This window comes from Enoplosus armatus, chromosome 7, assembly GCF_043641665.1.
Source record: "Enoplosus armatus isolate fEnoArm2 chromosome 7, fEnoArm2.hap1, whole genome shotgun sequence".
Classification (NCBI taxonomy): domain Eukaryota; kingdom Metazoa; phylum Chordata; class Actinopteri; order Centrarchiformes; family Enoplosidae; genus Enoplosus; species Enoplosus armatus.
The window spans coordinates 5,938,515-5,959,461 of record NC_092186.1 but is presented as its reverse complement, the minus strand read 5'-3'; the positions used below and the strand labels follow the sequence as shown (position 1 = coordinate 5,959,461).

Below are 20,947 nucleotides of genomic sequence, written 5' to 3'. Positions count from 1 at the left end.
TTTTACCTATTTAAGTATTTTTTACCTGATAGTCCCAGCCAGGAGAGGATTAAACGCATACAGCCAGTCGTGCATCTCTTTGTCATTAGTGGCTTGAAGCAATATCCCACGATGTTCTGTACACACGGCAAATGTGTTTGGGGTCTGTTGAAAGAACCAAACAAGCGTATTATGCTATACCTGAGTATTCCACCAATCAGAGAGCAGAATGAGGGAATTGTGGAGAGTTTGGTTAATCACCGACCTTCAGCATTGCCTGCTGGTCCTCACTGTACTCCACCTGGGCAGAGGAGAGGTTGAGGATAGCTCGCTCCACAGTGTCTCTCTCTGTGTTGTAGATGTAGACGTACGGCCGCCGCACAACAACGTAGCGCTTCACCCATCCGTTGGTGTGTGGCTCCAAGAAATGTATGTAACCCTTCTTTGACACGATGGGGCTGCAGAAATAGAGATGAAATATCACCACGTGTGAAACCAAGAAACATGTCTCCACAGCATGAGGTGATGAGTTACTGTGGCACTCGCCTGACTCTAATCTCCTGGATATCAGGGACAAATTTGCGGGTCCGAGGTTTGGTTTCAGAGGCTCCATTGACAGGCTTCTTGACCTCTGCGTCCTGCTGTGTGTCGGGACTGGGGCTGACGGCACGAGAGCGAGGCGTAGGGGGTCTGCAGAAACAAGAGGTCTATGAGCCACAGTAACAAAGCAGCTCCTTACACCTCATGTGACCAAAGTGCTTTGCAGTGACTGAGTGACATTAATTAGTGCTGCATGTTAAACCACTACCAAACATCTTATTTGAAAAAACACAACAAAGGCTACCATGGATACCAAGGATGACCATTAGTATATAGCAATAACCATGTAAGTACGTCTTAGGACTGACCTGAGTTCAGCGTTGCCATAGCAACCCTCAACCAGCGAAGGGCATGTTGAGGAGGGCGTGATTGTGTTGAGAGCAGAGATCGAAGTGGAGTCTCTTAGCGTTGTGACAGACATCTCTGAGATCTGTAACACACACAAACACACAGAGGCATGCTCGCTCGACTGTGAAGGAACCAATCAACATTCATCACATTTGTTTTTAATGCGTAGGTTTTAATTTGAGTGTTTGTGCGACTACCTTGCTTTCACTGGCGCTGACACACACATGGCTGTATTCTCGGTTGAAGGAGTGAGTGAGCAGCCGCAAACACTGTGTGTAAAAAGGACAGAGAGCTCAAAATGTCTTCTAAGGTTAGATACAAGATAAGTCAAATCAGATATGTGATTTTTTAAAAAACACATACAAATGCAAATACATTGAGGTAATATTTCAGCATCTACTTGACATGAGAGAGATCATAGAACAGGACAAGCTCTTCTCTGGCAACAAAATACAGTCAGGACTGCACTTAAGTCAAGCCTGAAATTCAGTATTCCCTAAGTAATGATGGCTGACCTTGGCAGCGAGCTCCCTCTGCCTCTCAGTGGTGATTTCGGAGCTGGAGCTGACTTCCTGGTCGACCTCGTGGGGCTGAGGAGACTCATTCAGCTCCTCAGTGACACAGGTTAGCAGGGACTCCTGGCCCAGGAGCAGGGTAGACTCCAGTTTCTCCCTAAGCAGGAGGTAATGTTTGGTCTTCTCCACCTGAGAGAATGAGGACAAAACATCACAATCATTGACAATGTGACTTGCTTAAACTTAGAGGAAGTTGTCTGTAAACAACTTTTGGAAATAGTAGAGGAAAACAGTTTGACAAATTCCAGTCTGGTTTCCATCAGAGGCACAGCAGGGATGGCTCTCTGCGCTGCTTCAATACCCTAAATCATAATATTGTATTATATAGTCTGAGGAAGTGGGTTGGGATATCTTGTACTGTAAAGCTCTTGAATGATTTTCTTCCTATTTATCTAATCATAACTTAATTGTATAAATTGCTGATAGCAGTAATCCTAGTAAGTCCTGAATTACTTGTCCTGAAAACCTTGAGGAAGCAGAGGTTTTCATACAGTAACAGTATGCATACACACATTTATGGTGAAGGCTGTAACCAGTACTTTTGTTAAAAAAAACCCTCCTATAAACACACCAGGAGTCACCACATCTGTGTAAAGGAGTGCATTTCATATGTACAGTAAAATATATGTAAATCATGGGCTGAATCCAATTTACCAATGTGGACCAGTGACCAAATCTCCAGTCATCTAGATGTTTTAAGACAGTTTACATTATTTACATTGAGCTGTTAATAAAAGTAGCTTATGCTGTAAAAGAAGTGTAACTAATGCCCCTCACATCTTGAAGGAGGCTGAGTTTCTCCAGCTCCCACTGGTGGTCCAGAATGAGGCTGTCACTACGGGGCCTCCACCCAGCCAGGTTCTCCTCCCCACGGACGTAGGCCACTGAGGTGTCCAGCACCCGCCTGCGTCTCCTCTGCATACCTGGGGTGGGCAGGTGCAGGATTAGAAATGTTGCAGAGGTGAGCTTAATGCAAAATGGTTTTGAAAAATGTGTCTTGACTCTCACCTGGGCTTCCTGCATCTGCCAGGTTACATAGGCTGACCTCATACACTCCAGTTATACGGTTTCTATAGAAAGAAAAAGAAAAACAGAGATCTTTATCAACAGAGAGAACACAAGAGCTACATGATGTTTCTCATAGTTAGAAGTTTCAAACTCACCCATCTGCGGCTCTCAGGCTACCTGTACCAAAAAGGTTTCGGATGGAGCGGGAGGCTGAGAGCTTTGTGTCTCGAGAGTAAAACACCATGCAGATATCTTTGGTTATGACTGCGGGCTGGGTGCAGTTCTCCATCTGCAATTGATAAAAGAGGAGGGATTGATCCTCTACAGTAATTCACACATCCCCTCTGGAAGAGCTATTTCTGCCTCTCATGAATACAAGCACTGTACTGTACCTCCAAGTAGGCAGAGAGGGTCATGTAGATCTTCTCTCCGTATGGAGTGACTCGGTTCAGTAGCAGGGAGTTGTGCATGGAGCTATCCCAAGCGGTCTCGAAGCGGTAGAAAGTCCTGAGGTGATCCGAGCGACAAGAAAATGAATCAGTAGTCATAATTTCCTAAAGTCCTTCTAGCTGAGCAACAAATTAGCAGTGAGAGCTAAACCCATGCTAATGTCTATCAGCACAACAACAGAGATGTTAACATAAAAATAGGATAAATCCAACTTCAATAATCAAAAATACCTCACATACACAAAGATGTGGACTAAAACTTGATTTGATACACTGAGAAAATAATATTATGATTTGTAAAAACAGTCATAATAAATATACTATTGGCATTATATAGTACTTAAACATTGTAGCAAGTATTCCTCAAACTGTCAGTACAACAAAAGTGCTAATGAAATCTTTTTGCATGCAGCAGGCTGACTGAGTAGATGCTCTGCTTTGTACAAAACGCGACAGAAAAGCAAAGAGAGCTGAGATGACTATTAGTACAGAAAAAGGAAGGGTGGGATGAAAGACAGCCAGACGAAATGAGGGACAGGTCAGTGAAATACCTATGGTCAAGTCCCAAGGAAATGCTGTGAGGAAGAAGAAATCAGCAAAAGAATAGAAAGTGAGAGTCAGGAAGTATGTTGTGGTTGTTGCGCTTGTGTGGCTGGGATGGTGTTTTTTCCACACTGTTATCTCATTACGTAAACACTGCCATGGATAGTGCAGCTCACCCATGGGAGATTGTTGAGAAATCCTGTGGAAGGTGCTGATCGACTTGATGCAATCTCTCCTCCTGCTCTACCATTGAAAAGGTCAAATAACAGCACATGGCCGTTCCTCAAGCAATACAATACTGCTTTCTGTTAGGTCTCTGATTTACTCCATACGTTAATGTACACGATTTTTTTCCATTTCCCCCCGAGGGGAAATAATCACACACTGAAAGCAGTTATCCTTCTGGCCTACAGCCCGGCACGGCCTTAAATTTGAAAAAGATAATCCAAGCAAGAATTGTAAAAGGAAACTAATGTTTCTGTAAGCCATAAAAACAGACTGAATGGACGCTTCATGAGGTTCAGATGTTGGGCCCACTGGCCTTGGACTGAGGTGACCTTGTGGGAAAGTGAACAATGTGTCACCCAGAAGAAAGCAAACAGCAGTGGACTGAGTTGACTCTGTAGTGAAGAGAACTCGCTGCCGCTCAGTGTGAATAAATGGGATTCAGCTGTTTTTTTTAAAAGTAATTAGCAAGTGCATTAACACACACACACACACACACACACACACACACACACTCACACACACACGCACGCTTCTTTCCCAGTAGTAGAAAACTGTTCGCCTATACTACAAGGAAGCAATTTCCTCTTTGCACTACACCAACATGTGCTTCTCTGTGTTTTACTACCTCCTAAAAAATGCGGGAGCCAGGATTGAAGTCATGCTGCTGGCGTAACATGTGAGGAGCCGTTTGTTTCTGGTGCTTGGCAGAGTTTCACTGAGGTACAAGCAAGACTCAAAAATATTCACAACATTGCAGCAATTTTGGGCGAAGAGCTACTGGTGAGGTAATGGTTCACTGGATTACATTTTAATAGCTGCATTTGAATATCGTGCCAGAGCGGGTACTGTAAATGATGTGATCCATATTACAGCACTTGAGTAATAGTGTTCCTGTTAATATTGTGTAGCTGTGATGGGAAGCACTCTCCGTCTCTTGGGATTTGAGGTGACTAGTAAAATCATATCCATGGATTCAAAATATTGCTTAACTGCAAAGGTCAAAAATGTGACAATAATAAACAGAGTGGAGAGGAAAAGGACTGGTTTTTAGCATTATATGAATATTCTTGCTCAGGACAGGATGCATCTCTTTGCCTTTGTTGTTTAAAATGAGCTGTGTTATAATAAAGGATCACTACCACCCTCTACTGACAGGCAGCACCTCTTACTCATCCTGAAATCTTTCAGTTCACCCCTGTACATCATATGGAGTACAATCATGTTGGATGCGACTTTGCTGCCTTTGAAATTTAATCTGCAAATAAATTAGCATCAGTGAAACAATCAGGAGGGGAATGTTAAGTAAAAACATTTTTTAAAATGCTGGCAACATTTTAAAATTCCCTGTTTCTGTCCAAAAGACAAATGCAAGAGTGACCAAATACTGACTGCACACTTTCTAAAATCAGCCTCATAAGATGGAAACAGAGAGTGTGATACTGGCCCCACGACACCTCCAGCAGAGACACAGTCAAGGACAGTCCACGTGAAGCAAAGCGAGCCATGCAGACCCTGTCCGTCATAAACCACAGCCTGATAACAGCTCAAACACACACCCAGCACAGCAAGAGAACCAGGGACATGCAGAACCACATCCCTCACTTCTCATGAGGGGGAGAAAGAGGCACAGATGAATTGCTGACAGTAATGGCAGAGTAAGAGAGAGGGTAATGAAATCACTGGCACAGGCCGAGCAGGAATGAGAAGGTGTAGAGGACGTTAGAAAGATGAAAGATGTGTTTACGTAACTAAGAACATGAGAAGAGAGGCAAAATAATATACCTAGGCATGTCCGAATCAAGAAACTGTCTGCAAAAGCAAAAAACAACATTCTGTTAGTGGACTGGAGGGAGAAAAACGTTAGCATCCAGATATACCTTGATGTTAGTCTCTGCAGGACTGAGCAGAGACCACACTGGACCACAGCCTGACCCGGTGCTGAGCCCTTAAACCCAATTCTTGGCCATTGAGGCCATAACAAGACAAACATTGGAGGCTGAAAACCCACAGGCGTAAAGCACCATGGTCAAAGAGAGGTTGGTCGAGCAGGGCCACTGGACAGAGCTGCGTTTGGTTGCTTTAGACTGAAACTCAGTAAACCCAGGTCTGGGTGGTGGTGTTGCTGGTTTTGTTAAGCTTTTTGGAGAGTGGTTGGGAAAGCAGAGGGACTAAGCAATGAGCCAAAAATAGAGGGTCATAAAAATCAGTTAAGTGGCCAAAAGTCACTTGGGGGCCATGAGTCTTAAAAGAAACCTACTGCCCTCTACTGGCAGGCTGCAGAACAGCGTAAAACATTTCTCACCAAAGGTACATATTATCTTCCTACAAGATGTCAGTCACAAAGAGCTACGTAATGTCTTTTGTCCTGTGGTGAATTTTACGATGTCATTAAAAAACGTCCTGTATGAATTTCAGTAAGACATTAGCAACAACATTGTTGTTTCTTGTAGTTGTGAGTTTGTTTCAGGCTGCACATTCTCCCTGCTACTCTACAAACTAGGCTGCAATTTTACACCAGAAACACCATTTTCAATGCTTCAAATAAGACACTACATGGGTCAGGCCATGATTAACATTTCATTGTCATCAACAGTCTGTCATTCTTAAATATCAAGAGTTAATCAAGGGATTCAATAAAGTGACGATGAAATGTTGTATGTCCAATGTATGACATCATATTGAGTCCAAATACAGATAGTTTAAGGTTTGTAAACTACTTGCAGTGATACATGCTGCTGGATAAGTTAGAAAGACATGCATTGTAATTTCATGGTGCTACAGTATTAATTAATGAAGGTATGCTGATTCAGCAGTGAGATATAGTAAACTGAGGGTGCTTGGTAAAAAACAGTGGCTCCTGAAGTCTGTAAGCAGGTAAGTGTTGGGGTTAGTAGATCTAATCATGGTTGAGAGATGAGACGGGTTAGAGGTGAGGTGATAAACAAGGTGAGATGCAACATGTAGGTGCAACGATGACCATCAAACAACAAAGCACAGATTAACACCAAGGAGGGTCGTACAGCCAGCATGGACAAGTGAATTCATAGCTACTGATGTGGCAGATTTAGGTTAAATAACTCAAGGAAATTTCATTCACTTTGCTCATGGTCACTCTAGATCTTTTTATGCGTGGCCTCCTGGAATTAGAGAGAGGAAACTAGACTCATGCAGACACAACAATAAAGGTAAGGACACAAAATGACTCGCTGAGTTTTGATATAACATTCAAGTTGTGCCTCTTCTGCCATGCTTTTTTTGTACAGCTGGTTTGCTATGCCATGCATTTGCCCGTGTGCCGTGTTCCAGTGCAGGCGCTGCCACAGCAGTAATAAAGTGAGGTCCTCAGATAACACTGTTGTTGACATAAAAATCAGAACCATAGATTGGTTTCCAAATTCAGCGAAGCTGCCACAACCTTAGAATAAACAAATATCTGTGGCCACTAGACATTTCTAATATTGAATTCCTATCGACCATATAGATTCACAATCTGATGAAATCTACAAAAGATGGACAGACTGGCTGTTGCAAAGTGATGCGTTTCTATCAAATGTCAACACTAGTACGTACCGGTCATCTTGCATGGGCCTGACAAACCCAGCAGACAAGATGTTGAGAGAGAGAATATTGGGGTCAATGATGGTCTCATCAGCTTCAGGGGTGCTGCGGAGACGTCCTAGGAAGGCACAAGTGCCTCAGTTAGAGCAGCTCATACAAAAGGCAATATCACTGTTGGTGCTATGTTTGGTTTTCAGGGTGAGAAAGCCTGAAAACCAAACTTACCCACAACAAGCTCACGGATGTCCTTCCATTCCATGTCACCTCCTGATTCATGTACAATGGTAACAGTGATTCTCCTCTGGAGGCCCTGTGGTTGTGAAGAAACAACAGACAGGAAAGAAAGAGAAACAGGTGTGGTTATGTTGAGTGCACCTAAAATACTCCAAATATTCTATTTGCTCAGTGTGATTGATATACCTGGTGCAGTAGGAATGTGCCATGGCAAGGCATTCCTCCTCTGTGGTCCACCACTGCGGGGATGTAGCTGGGAAGACACAGATGAAAACAAGCTTTGGATCGCATGCCAGTGATTAATAGTGCTGGTGTTTTTTTTTATTTATGTGGTCCAAAGGTTTTCAGGATCATTACACTTATTCCTTAATAATATAATTTCATGGGAAGCTCTTCTAAATCATTCCAAACTTACTCTCCATTGGCCTCCAGCTCGCATATCTCAAAGAATACCATGAGATCATATTTGCAGTGGCAGGGTCCTGCCTGCGGGCGGGTCACAGCTGTCAGCTTGGTGGCAGGTACTGTGTTGAAAAAGGAGACAGTGTAAGACAGGTTGAGGGCGGAATGAGCAGACTAGTGGCTAACAGCAGGGAGCTGCTCTAAACCTACGGAGGAAAGAAAAAGGGGAAGAAGAAAGGAAATCAGTGATGCAGGGAAAGAGAGGAACCACTCAGTCCTGTAGAAAGAGCTCCTTTCCTTCAGTAGATTTAGATCTTTGTTTCATTCTACTATTTATACTGCTATTTAAGATGTCACATATGTATTCATAAACCTTCACTAGCTCTGGCTCTGTGGGTTCTCAGATTGAACCACCCCGTGCATGAGGAAAAGCATGTGCGCAAACTCCTTGAACAGCATTCTCCTTTAACAGTATCAATGTTGTTGATCATCATTGTTTTGTAGAAATGATTAAATCTAGTCTGACTATGAGTTATGGAGTTAAGGTAGTTCCCCCAAAGGAGTTCAGAGTTAAGAAAGAGTGTGCATAAAAAAAAAAAAATTCAGATTTCAAATGTAATTTCCTTCATTCTTATTTTGTTGTATTTATCATTTCAAATAGTTCTTTAGCTCTTTCCTCCCTCTTCGGATTGTCTCTTATACTGCTGCAACTTGTGAATTCAATAAAATCTTATATTATCTGTGCAATATATATATATATAAACTGTATAATTTACCATATAGTTAACATTGCCATCCCATTCAAGAAGAGCTCAAAGAAGGAACTGCAAGGAGAATCCACCACGCAGGTCGACAGTAAACACACAGAACACCAGAGAGCCAATCCAACTGAATCCTGACACAAGAAAACTCCCTTTTTATATCAAATACTTTCATTATTATAACTATTACAGCCTCTACTAGTCACTCTGTAATATGAACTATAGCAGAGAGGCTTGGAGCATGCTAATTATTCGTTCTTTTTGTGACACTCTATCTCCCCCTCTACAGGAAGGTCATGTCACAGAGCATCGACCCAGTAGCTAGAAGGACTTCAGTGTTACATTTGAGCTTGAATCTCTACATAAAAGTAGCACTTTGTGTTCTTTGAAATAGTAGTTAATGAATTAATTATAATATGGTATAACAGTCACTTGGCTTAGGAGTATTTTTTAAGTCACACCAAGATAAACGCTTGATATAAAAAGTCTTTCAGTAACAGGATTCTCTTGGATCAGACACCAGTAACCAACCCGGCTTCTGAGCTTTAATAACTGAACAGATAGAGGTGGGTGGAGCTGTCAGCTGAGCCTGCTCGTTTCCTTCCAGTAGGAAGGAAGCAGCCAAGCCAGCAGCAGACAGAGCGTGGCCTGATAACGAGTCCACCAGCGCCCCACTGAACACATCTGGGACCAGGTATCGGATCAGCTCCAGCGATTTCTCCCGGTCCGGCGAGGCGTCGGAGTCAACTGCTCATACCCAACAACATGAGGCTAAGATGACATGACTTGCAGGAAGACCAGTACAAAGACAATGCAACATAAATAAATGTTGGAATTTACTATTGTAGTTAATTTACCTGGTTTGGACAGAGGCATCACTCGTGGGAACTGTCTTCTGCAGGGACGTAGTGGACTGATTGTGGAAACACAATCAAGTGTCATTATTTGAAAACACAATATACATTATATCTTTGTCCGTGCAGTAAATTAGAACTATCAGCAGACTTCATCGCCAGGTACCTGATGACGTCTTTACAGAGTGGAAGGAACGGTTGTTTCTGGTAGTGTCCAAACACCTCAAAAACAATTGGCTGAGTCTTGATGTAGTCAACAAAGGATTTAGTAACTTCAACAGCAATCTATAAAAAAAAACCAACACAGTGATGTTAAAGCACTTGACATATTAAAACCTGCCACAACTCATCATTGCACAGAATCTTGTACTTCTTACATTCTGCACATGGTAGAAGCCAAGAGGGGGGCCGCGGCCTGTGTTTTTTAGGGGTTCGGTGGAGAAGGCTTCATCATGGCGGTGGATGAAACTGAAATCAATCGAAATTGCAAAACATAACTGAAACGTGGTAGATATTGACAGTCATGGGAGTAGAAATGTTCAATGAAAACATTTTCATGAATTGCTCACTTGAACTGGCAGAAGATGTCAGCATATTCTGCAGAGATGCTGGAGGCTTGGAGGACAGTCACCCTGAAGGTAAAAACATTACCAATCCTCAGGTGCTCCAGAGTTGAGTCAAGCGCTCCGTCCACGCTGGCCTTCAGTGGGTTCTCCAGCTCGTCTGCACCAGCTGGGAAGAACGCAAAATAAAAATCAGACACAGGTTAAAGCTTGCATTCCAGGGAGCCGGCCAAGTCGAGCCGATTGTCAGTATACTCAGTTGTTTTCTGGCACCATGAACCATGGATGGATGAGGTTTGGATAGGATTAGGGGCCAAGTATCATCTGCTCCTCACACAGAAAGCATCAGTCTGGCATGAGTCTAGCAGCCAGGTGTGCCAGATTTAGGCCACTGTTGGGCCGAGTGGGACAGCGCACACACACACACCTAAACACACAAAACATGCATCCATTCACTCATAAAATACGATTACCCGCACATGTGTTGTTGTTGACCTCATCAGCTGAGGGTCCCATTTCTGCGTTCTGCCCCTCCCCCTCCACGATACGAAGCTCCTCCTGGGAAACCCCTGTGCGGGACAGTCCTACAGAGCAGGACTCGGACTGAAACTGTAAAAGCAAGACGCAAGACAGACTGGTTAGCAGGTTAGTATGCACAGGTGAATCGTGTATGTACCACAAATAGTGATTTTCTCTACCTTTTCATATTGCTGATCCTCAAATGAGATTTTGGCAGTGCCAGACTGCCTCACTCCTGAGCCGTAGTCGGGAGCTTCCTCGTCAGCTGGAGGGAAACACAAAGCACCTTCACTTCACTCCCTCAAGAAGTCACACACAGTCCGTCCTTTCAATCCCTTCAAGCCCTTAGTGTCAACAGCGGTGAGGCCGAAGATCCGAGCCTTACCTGATATGGCCTGCACCGCCACTCGGAGGAAGCCCTTCACTTCTCCCTTCTCGCTAACGATGGCCACGCGGTGGACGAGAGGAACTGGATAAAGCAGGTTACTCAGATAAACAAAAGCCCTGAATGGGAGGCAGAAAGAGAGAGAGAGAAATGACAAAATATTAAAAACAACCGAGCTTAAGGAGATGACTCACACTTGATAAAATTTCACTGGACTGGACAACAGAACACAGAGCTGCAAAGCAACCAAACAGAAGCTGGGACTGCTCTTGCGACGGCCATGGCTGCCCTTTACTATCGCTTTGTAGGGGCTTTTCCTCACCATCTATAAATAATGACATTATCAGGACAATTATGGGTCACATGCAGTATTCCTTAACTTTTGTACTGTCCTGGTGAAAGCTTGGTGAGGCTAAGGAGCATGTGTGTAAGGGTCAACTTTGAATTCTTTAAATTATTTAAAAATACTGGAAACCAGCTCACTACTAAGCTGGATAGCAGATTCTCCTCATGAGCAATGAATTGCATTCCTGAAGTAGTTATTTTGCATTGCTTAATGACTGTATGCTACTGCACTAAAATGTGCATCTTGAACGTGCCTCAATATGAAAACGCTACACTACATATCAAATGTACAGAGCCAAATGAGCACTTGAGGCATGTTGTATTTGCATTAGATTTGAAAACACTTCAGGGGTAGTGACAAGACTAACTTCTGGGAATGTAAATGCAGGGACGACTGCACTAGAAATGTTTCTCAATCTCTACTTTTTAGCTACAATATTTGATCTTGCATTCAAGGACCACGTTTTCCACAAGCCAATAGGGGTAGACATTTAAGGGTGGAGAGTGTAAAAGGGAGAGAGGCTTATGACAAGATTGGTGAGGTGCAAAGAAGGCATGCTCAGGACAAAAAAGGGTGAACAAAAATGCTTTCAACTTCTCGACTCAAAAGAATCAAAAGCAAATGGAACAGAAATCATCATACGGAACATGGCTCAGCTTGAATAAAAACTGCCAACAGCTTGATATACTGTATGCTACACCAAAAAAACCAACGAATGACATCAGAAATCAAAGTGCATCTCCTGGGTCGAAGTGCTAATTTGTGCAAAGGAGGGGCACTAGTTCATCATCAGACGTATTCAAGTAAAAATAGACAAAAAAGGTCAAAATGAAAAGACTTGTGCTCTGGCATGCCTAAAAGAGACAGCTGCAGTAGAAACCAGCTCTTTCATCTTGAGATTTTGAGTCTTCCTTGAACGCCACTTTGCTATTTCATAAGAATAATCTCCAGACTCTTTCATACTTATTCAGGTTTCACAGCATGGTGAGAACATTTCACTGTGGGTTCCTGTGTTATGCAAATCAGACCTGAATGTACTCCATGAGACATGTCAGTGCTTTTGCGAAAGTGAATGGTCTTCTTTAAAAGCTGCTAGTTTGCATTTAGCCACACATAAGTGAGACACACAACTCAAGCAGCCGTTGAGCATCAACTTTGCTTGGATTTCCATGGAAACAAGTGGTATGAACTGTCCCACCCTGGGCTGACATAAAGGACTTGTTGTATAAGTAGAATTGTAATATGCAGCCGAAGCATTTAGTGTAAATTAGAGTGGAAAAAAGAGTTAGCAAAAAACAAAGAAAATGAAGCAACAGTCAAACAGTCAAATTTGATGACATTAAAGATATAAAGCAAAAGATAAACCTTAAAGCCCAGAAATGTCTACTCCAGTGTCCACTCAGTATCATGTTCATGAAAAAAAATCTGTGTAGTGGTTTGACATTTGAGAACATTTGTGTCTCAAACATGAGACACAGTGACAGTGACAACTGAGACAGGGAAACTGAAGTGGCTTGTTTGACTTGGTGTACTAAGCAAGCAGGACATGTTTAAAAAAAGTTGGTCTACAAATCTCCACTGAAGCTGTCCAACTGAAAATCCCCAACTCCATGTTGATTTTACAATTAAATGTGTCCCAACTGGACAGTACAATTGAAAAGGTCTTTATTTAAACCAAAAAGCAGGCTAATTTGGACAGAAGATGTGTGGTTGCCACATAAGAAAACAAAAGTCACTCTAACGTGCTGCAGAAACTTCAATGTGAAGATATCATGTACTCAGTTCACAACAGAGTTAGGACTTTGTAAGAACATACTCTTGTGCTGTAACATTGCCTATTGTGTTTTCCAAAACGTCATTTCATCTGTGCAGATGTCTATCGAGGGAAACAGACCCTGCGTCTCAGTGTGAAAGAGCTAGTTTCCACCAGCATGCTCCCAAAACCTCACCAACCTTCCCACTACACTGAATAATGGTGAGCGGTCGTAAAAGGGATCCTGGCCTTCGCTGGAGCCTCGGCAGAGCTCTCCCTCATCATCATCATCATCATCATCATCATCATCATCATCATCATCATCATCCTCTCCCCCGAGCTCCAAGCACGGGTCGTCCAAAAAGATATCATCGTCCAGGTCTTCCAATTCCTCCAACTCCTCCTCCTCCCCTCGACCCTCCCTATGCGGGTCAGCCAGCTCAGTAATTTCAGAGTTGGAGAGGGTCGGGGATGGGGTAGGGTCACTCATGCGTTCGCTCATGCATGTGTTGAAAATGGGGTTTCTGGTGCAGCCAGAGACATGGGAACTAGGTTAGTACAGTTAGATAGAAAGCACACACTTGTTCAAACAAGAGGGACGGTAGAGAACCGTATGGACTGGACCACAGGAGAAAACCTTCCTCGCTTTAGTGGACAGCATAGCATACATGTGCAGTGGAGACACAGAGGGCAGGTGGGAGAGTGCGAGACAAGCTACAAAGGTTGTTAGAAGTATTTAACCGCCTTTGCTGAGAGTGCATACCATGAAGATGATGACTGACACCTTGTAGAAAAAATATGTTCTTCCAAAGAGGCCAGTCACTTCCAGGTATCACAGGAGACAGAAATGGTTAAGTTGATCTTATATTTATCTGTTTATGTATTTATGTCGTTCTGTCGTAGGTGTCATTATTCATTTACACTGTATACTTTAATATATTTGTATGTATATTGTTTTTATTATTCTTATATATACTTGTTTATACATAAACATCATCTCTCTACGTTTATCAGAGATTTTAATTTGTTATTTTGTCAGTATCATAAATATTTGCTTATAAACTATCTGATATAAATATGTTGCTATCGTTGAAAACTGTTTTATGAAAGACTGCATGAATATAAATAGCATTTAAATACAGTATAACAACTGTATGCTTCTACATTTGCGAATGATTCCCCACAGATTATCAACAGCAGTTACTGCTAGTGTTCAGCCTATAGTAAAATCAGCAGCCCTCCAACATGAGTGTACTAAAGCTGCGTCTCTGCTGGTAAGCTTAAAGAGTGTTCATAATGCAAATGCCTTTGGTGCCTTTGTAGGTCTAAGAACAAATACACACTTCAGGTGATTGCTGACACATAATTTGTCTGGGGAACTAAGTCTTATTAGATGTGGTGCTCTTGGCCACATATGCCTGTATTACTCACCTATTGTAAGAATAGAAAATATAAATGAGCTGACGAACAACATATTTCAAGGGGACATTTTTCAGATTACTGCCTGATCATTTTTGCTTGTCTTGCAGGAGCTAAATGACATTAAAGCCATGATAAGCTGAATGTTATGTAACAGGGCCATGTGACTGTGTGTAGGACCCATCTGCAGGAGAGAGAGAAGGAGAGAGAGAGCTTGGCAGAGTGATTGGGAGGCTGTGTGCCAAAGTGGGAGAGAAAGAAACAGTAGGCTTTGAGTAGGAGGACTGAAGAAATGTCGATCTCAATCTTTTTTCCCATTAAAAAAGACGGGCCTGGCATCAACTAGCATGTGCCGATCATTTTTTATTCGCTGTCAGTTCCATCCTTTGTGTTAAAGCTGCATGCCCACGTTCAGTAGAAATATATTCCCACTAGATACCAGAAAAAGAAGGGGCTTCATTCATTAATATAGATAGAATGTGAAAGTTGAAAATTGGCAGTGTACAGAGTTAAAAGTTGCCAGTGATGAGAAGGTTTATTGTGAATAATAATATGCTCAAATGATGCATTTAAAAGCTGCAAATGTGTGATCACATTTTTGACAAATGATTGATTATTGATAAATGATGCCTAGTAAGACATCCATATAAATACAGCGGTGCACTCAGAGCATAGACTGGGAACACCACACTTCAGTATGTAATGACAGACACACCCTCATGAAGTGGGCTGCAGACTACTTCATGCTGGTGTCTCTGTCATTATGGTCCATCAGTTGACCACATGCATAATATGGGGTAGTTACAGCCAACAGACTCCCATTATCCGGAATGGACAAGTATGACTAACACTGGGCTTCTGTTTGCTCTCTGCTGTTGACCTTTGTATGAGTTCAGTATGAATGCCTTCCTGTGCTGTCCATGGACTTAAGAGGAACAATGGTGTTCAGCGTTTACCTGCCAACCAGACGGAACCAGGGGAACCGGTCATAAAAGGGGTCCCCTCCGGTCATCACATTTTCACTGTCTTCAGAGGTATTGTTGGGCACGTCAGCAGCGCGATCATACATCTCTCTCATGAGATCGAGCCTCTGTCTGCAAGAAGCAGCGAAAATAGCCATATTAAGTCACTGTGATAAAAAGAAGACAGCATGGAGAGAATTCAGACTCTATAAAGATTTTTTGGTTTCCACTGTTTATCAAAGGCTTGCAGACATTTTTATTTGCGGGACAAATTATTCAAGAGAATGTTTCTTGTAAAAAAAAACAACTTTTATGAGCTACAGAGCAGCTCACAAGAATTATATTGTTTGACAGTATATCAGGAATATATTGGCCTCAGACTTGTTGTGTAAAGACTTGGTGCGTGTTCTTGTACCTTAGTTTTTCTAATGTCCAATAGTGGGTGGCTCCATTTTTTTGATCCTGCACCTCCACAGCCACAATGGTGCGTGGGAAGTGTCGTATCTCTCTGTCCTTAGTCGCCTCTGGGGGCAACAGGTCTGGAGGCAGGGGGGAGTAGAGAGTGTCTGTGAGCAGCACAAACTGGAACTGGACCTGCAGGGGCACAACAAGTATTGGTATGGTAAGGGAGCCGTATTTTTAACACAAATCTGCGGATATAATGGAGTTCAAATGACATGTTGGACCTTCTTCTTGAGTTCCACACTGATGGCATTGGCCTCCTTAAGGAAGATGGCATTTCCCCATAACAGGTCACGGAGAGAGGTGAACTGGTAGCACCGCCACTTACGAAAGCTCCACACAGCCAGCTCTCTTTCCCTCTCTGTCCATCGCACTGTGGGCAAAAAGGATAAAACATCACCAAGTGGTGAGGATTTGCTCACCAGCAATATAGACAAGTATCCGTGTCCAGTTCTGTGCACTACCTTCCTCCTCTGGCTCTTCCTCTTCTTCGGGGGCCTCTGGGTAGTAACGGTCCACTTGCTTCTGAAGAGCCTCCAGCTTACTCTCATAATCCTAGACAATTGATAAATGAAGACTTAGCACATTAACTGTCCGGTTGATTGACAGAACTGTTGAAATGGAGGACCAAAGCTCATTCAAAATACTACATACTGTATTGTATGTAAAGCATGGAAAATGTTTTGTGTCTTATTTTCAATTAAGTTGTTGCAGTTGTCAACAGCACACAAAGCTGCTCATCACTGTACCAGTCTTTGCTGCTCCAGAAGGTTGTTGGCCTCCTCTCTTTCTTTGCGATATTGGTCCTCCAACTCCTGCAGCCTGAAGACATAAACATAAGTGAACAAAGCAGGTTTAAGAGAGGTGATGCAAGTTTTTGGAGCAGCACGCCATTTACTGTGCACACATGTATAATGTGGTAGCTATTAAGATTTCAATTAGCAGCAGTATTACTTTTTCCAAGCTTCTTTATCTGTTGTTCCTATCGACAATATGGTGGTGAGACCCTATCTGCTGCCTACACTGTCTTTCTTGAAGTTGAATGGTTCGCTATTTCCCCAAAGTACCTCTGTTCCATTTCCTGTTTCATGTCAATGCCCTGTTTGTCGAGCAGCTCCCTCTGGGCGAAGGCCCAGTCCACGGGCTCAGCAGGGGTTTCAGCACATGGGGTCTTCTCCCTCTCAGCTCTGGCCTGCACAGGGTGGTTGAACCGGAACACATGGCTCTTCCCCAGGATGATGCGATTTCCTTTACAGGAATAAAAAAATGTGTTAAGGTAAATGCATACAGAGAGTGTACCACATACATGTAGCTACTTGGTACTATGCATAAGGAAAGGTGAAATTCACAGAGCAGAGAGCTAACTGACCTGATTTGAGGACAGTGGGCTCCGTCACTCTCTTTCCGTTGACATAAGTCTCAGCTCCTTCACAGGGCTCTAGCACAACTGCTGCTTAGGAACAGAGAAAGCAATATGACACTTCCTGTCTGTCAATATTAAGCTCTTACGTACAACACTACAAGCCTGTGGAGTAAGATAACCCACTTTCTCCCATTGGACCGGTAGAACTGGTAAAGGTGCAGTGCTCATCCTTGATGAAATGGCCACTGAGGACTATATCCTGACGACTGCTGGCGTCTACACGACCTACCCTAAAAAAGATAAAGTGATGAGATGATGTCAGAGCAAACAAGTAAATGAAAAAAAAACGTACTGATTGAACATGCATTTAGCACCTCAATAAAATCTGAACATCCTTCCTTGTTACTCTAATACTAGATTGGAAAATGTCTGACGGTATCTAACCTGGTGATCCCGTCTTTAATGTAGTACAGCAGGCACTCAGACATCAGAGGATCCTCATTGAGGTTCACCAGATGAGGTGTCTGACACAGAACAAGGAATAATTTACTAAATGTAGAAATTTGGTGAGTAATATACATAAATCATTCATTAGCCATATGTTTATTTACAATATATGGATACACTGCACATCAGAGAGCTGAAAAGAAATCTCTCCCGGTAACAAACATCAAACAATCAGCAGTAATTAAAACCATGCAGCCAAATTCACTCCCTACAGCTTCATAGCATGAGTGTTTAATGTAGTCTCAGCCAGATGTTATGGGGCTACAGGCAAACATCCATAAATCACTGAAATGGGGGCACCACCATTATCTTTCCCCCCATGTTTACACTCATTGCTGCCTTCAGGGAGTGTTAGAAGTGAGTAATGAAGTAGATTTAAGATAACACTTAATGAAAAAGAAAAACCCTCGACTGATCTGCCTTAGCGAGGCTCCTGCTGAAGTGACACTCAGAGCACTCAGAGAAGGAGACGGCTTTAAACACTTCACAGCTACAAACCTCGTTGGGGGAAAACAGCCCAACTGTGTCGATAAACACAGGCTGGGGCTTTCTAGGGCTATCGGAGGGCTTTGGGGTGAATAAACAAGCATTACAGTGAATAATTTAAATGGTAAGAATTAGATCAGATTTTTGGAGATGTCTCATATTTTCTCACCTTCTTAGGAGAGAACACACCAACTGTCCCGCCATCTTCTCGCATTGCAACGCCCATTTCTGCCAGCAAGGCCTCTCTGTGGATGAATGTCAGACTCAGTATATCAAGCAGCTGCAGGTCTTGTCTTTATGTCAAGATGCCTTACTCATCACTATAGTTTATATGAGATTGTTTTTTGTTTTGTTTTTTGCTGCACAAATGCAAAGTGGTTCATTTTTCAATACTGCAAAAACAAACCCATTGTTTCCTATTTGCTAAATATTCTGTTAGTAGTTACAACCTTAGGTCAAGAGGAAATATGCATGCTATTCCTTAAACCTGTTTTAAAATAAATAAAAACAAAAATAAAAATGGGATGTTTAAATCTCACCTTTCCATTCTAATGGCTTCCGTTCTGCGAAGTTTCTCCTCCCAAGTTTCATTGAGTTCAGCAATGATTTTCTCTGTTTCCTGATATTTCAAAAGACAGTGGTAAGTAAAATTATATATTTCAAGGACAAGTCTGTCATTGGTGTTCTGTATTTTTCTTTATGTCCACAAATCCCATGAAGAGACCAAAACCCAACAATGAATTGATCCCACGAACAAGTATTGTAGGCAAAGCTGGATATATCTTATTCCTCTGTGCCATAGAGCTCCTCTCACTTCCTGTCAACCCTCTACTATTCTCTAACAAAGGCATAAAGTGCCCAAAAAATATTGCCCAGAATACTGCCAGCCCTACACTTTAATTACTGAGAGGATTATGAGTAAGAATACTTTATTTTTGCTATTGCTTTATATATATATACTGTATATATGAGATTAAGTGCACAGTATGTCATTCAGTGTTCACCTTCAGCCTCTCAATGGCCTCTTCGCTGCCTGGGCTGAACATGATGCGGTCATGCAGACTGGCAATGGATCCGGCACGGCTGGACAAGGCTGAGAGAGTCGGAGAGGGACTCATCCCTGTCATGGCATTGGTCACTGTGGAGAGATCATCCCTTTGATTCACAGCTTGGCCTTTATTGTTATTGTTCTTGTAATCGGATAGGTCTGTCGGGGTGGGAGGGGGAACGGCGTATGTACAGGAAGTGGGGTAGGGGTAATCGATAATAGGGAGTAAAGAAATGGAGAAATGCAAACAGATAAGGAAGAGAAGAGAAGGGAGAATAGAAAAGAAGATATGTGGGCTGAAACAACTCACAAATAGTCACAAAGAGAAATTTGAATTGCTAATATACAAGCGAGGGCAGCACCAGCAAAAAGCCACGGGCAGAGGGGACCGACTGAAAAGATGCAATAGGTAGGCCATCCAGCCATAACCAAAGAAAATGCAGCTATTATGCGAAAACCTCAAGCAGAGCATCATATGCAGGAACATTCAAAAACAAGAAAAAATGTAAAATTGCCATATATATGTATATATATATATATATATATATACTGTTCATCTGCCATTTCAGATATCTAGTATGAGACATGGATTCTATTGCTCACTCCCAATCAAGCATCTTTAACAACAAAAACAAAATTAGTCATCATGTATGGAAAATAAAATACATAAGCAAGGCTCCCTTTGCGCAGAGACATGATGACTAATTTGTAATAGGGTCACATTTCCTGCAGAGAACATCGGGAAGCCAGAACTCTCAATTAAGATTATTATCTAAAAGCGTCAGGAGGCATTTAATGCTCAGTGTGCTTCTCTAAAATTAGCAATGTCAAAAATAATTCTGAAAGCAGAAATCCATTCCTCTGGCAGAGAATCAGTTTGTTTGGATAGCCTTGAAACCTAAGTCCTCGTTGGACATTTTTAAAATTAATATTAGTATAATTTCTATTTATCAAAATAGTCTACCAACAAACCTGATTTTATATCATGGTCCCTGTTTTCTGTTCAGTGTTTTATCTTGCCACTGTTTTGGCACCTCGAAGGCCTATGACAGATTCTACAAAATAAACAATATCAACCCTGGAGCTGCTGCTATGGCAACACAGAGCAATGAATTGGGAAAGTGTATCACACCCATCCATCTGGGCAGGCAAGAGCCTGTCCAGATGGATCACATAATATCTCCTTCGCAGTGCAGTTAATGAAGTCGTGTATTATTGAAAGACAATAAAATTAGATCCAATATTATGCAAGTGATTATACTCTCTCTGTGACTGCATCATCATCTTATGTTTTCTGTTACGGTTGCCAACAGGAGGCGATAAAGCCAGACAGACCCTGCCAGGGGAATGGGAAGCTACAGTTTTTTCATCAGGGAAATTAAAGATCGGGATGAAACATATCTCACTATGGTCCAAAATCTTCCATATTTGCTTCATGCACAGTTAGGCTCTGTCCCACGAATGCCACAGCTATGAAGCCACACACAGATCTCTACAGCGCCATGACATGGCACAAATAGCCCATAAGGACCTGAAGATTAGAGCCAATCTATGTGATATTTATATTTGCATTAACTTTAGCTACTTGTATTTCA

The 20,947-nt window shown here is 42.4% G+C and overlaps 1 protein-coding gene across 1 annotated transcript in view; it reads right to left on the bottom strand.

Annotated features, from left to right (window-relative positions):
• The window catches only part of kif1aa (kinesin family member 1Aa), a 32,217-nt gene that overhangs the window by 111 nt on the left and 11,159 nt on the right, over positions 1 to 20,947 (bottom strand). The window contains exons 13-47 of the mRNA XM_070908865.1: positions 19,309 to 19,442; positions 18,844 to 18,923; positions 18,474 to 18,549; positions 17,756 to 17,835; positions 17,495 to 17,601; positions 17,318 to 17,401; positions 17,016 to 17,196; positions 16,698 to 16,770; positions 16,413 to 16,503; positions 16,173 to 16,321; positions 15,902 to 16,080; positions 15,481 to 15,618; positions 13,306 to 13,629; positions 11,007 to 11,125; positions 10,801 to 10,886; positions 10,576 to 10,711; positions 10,109 to 10,271; positions 9,917 to 10,007; positions 9,706 to 9,824; positions 9,543 to 9,598; positions 7,938 to 8,046; positions 7,709 to 7,775; positions 7,514 to 7,598; positions 7,301 to 7,406; positions 5,513 to 5,539; positions 2,903 to 3,017; positions 2,666 to 2,799; positions 2,511 to 2,572; positions 2,280 to 2,425; positions 1,443 to 1,631; positions 1,125 to 1,196; positions 888 to 1,009; positions 526 to 669; positions 245 to 437; positions 26 to 144 (exon numbers count right to left, since the gene is read on the bottom strand). Of these exons, the coding sequence (XP_070764966.1) occupies positions 26 to 144; positions 245 to 437; positions 526 to 669; positions 888 to 1,009; positions 1,125 to 1,196; positions 1,443 to 1,631; positions 2,280 to 2,425; positions 2,511 to 2,572; positions 2,666 to 2,799; positions 2,903 to 3,017; positions 5,513 to 5,539; positions 7,301 to 7,406; positions 7,514 to 7,598; positions 7,709 to 7,775; positions 7,938 to 8,046; positions 9,543 to 9,598; positions 9,706 to 9,824; positions 9,917 to 10,007; positions 10,109 to 10,271; positions 10,576 to 10,711; positions 10,801 to 10,886; positions 11,007 to 11,125; positions 13,306 to 13,629; positions 15,481 to 15,618; positions 15,902 to 16,080; positions 16,173 to 16,321; positions 16,413 to 16,503; positions 16,698 to 16,770; positions 17,016 to 17,196; positions 17,318 to 17,401; positions 17,495 to 17,601; positions 17,756 to 17,835; positions 18,474 to 18,549; positions 18,844 to 18,923; positions 19,309 to 19,442 (4,156 nt within the window). The remainder of the gene's footprint in view (positions 1 to 25; positions 145 to 244; positions 438 to 525; positions 670 to 887; positions 1,010 to 1,124; positions 1,197 to 1,442; positions 1,632 to 2,279; positions 2,426 to 2,510; positions 2,573 to 2,665; positions 2,800 to 2,902; positions 3,018 to 5,512; positions 5,540 to 7,300; positions 7,407 to 7,513; positions 7,599 to 7,708; positions 7,776 to 7,937; positions 8,047 to 9,542; positions 9,599 to 9,705; positions 9,825 to 9,916; positions 10,008 to 10,108; positions 10,272 to 10,575; positions 10,712 to 10,800; positions 10,887 to 11,006; positions 11,126 to 13,305; positions 13,630 to 15,480; positions 15,619 to 15,901; positions 16,081 to 16,172; positions 16,322 to 16,412; positions 16,504 to 16,697; positions 16,771 to 17,015; positions 17,197 to 17,317; positions 17,402 to 17,494; positions 17,602 to 17,755; positions 17,836 to 18,473; positions 18,550 to 18,843; positions 18,924 to 19,308; positions 19,443 to 20,947) is intronic.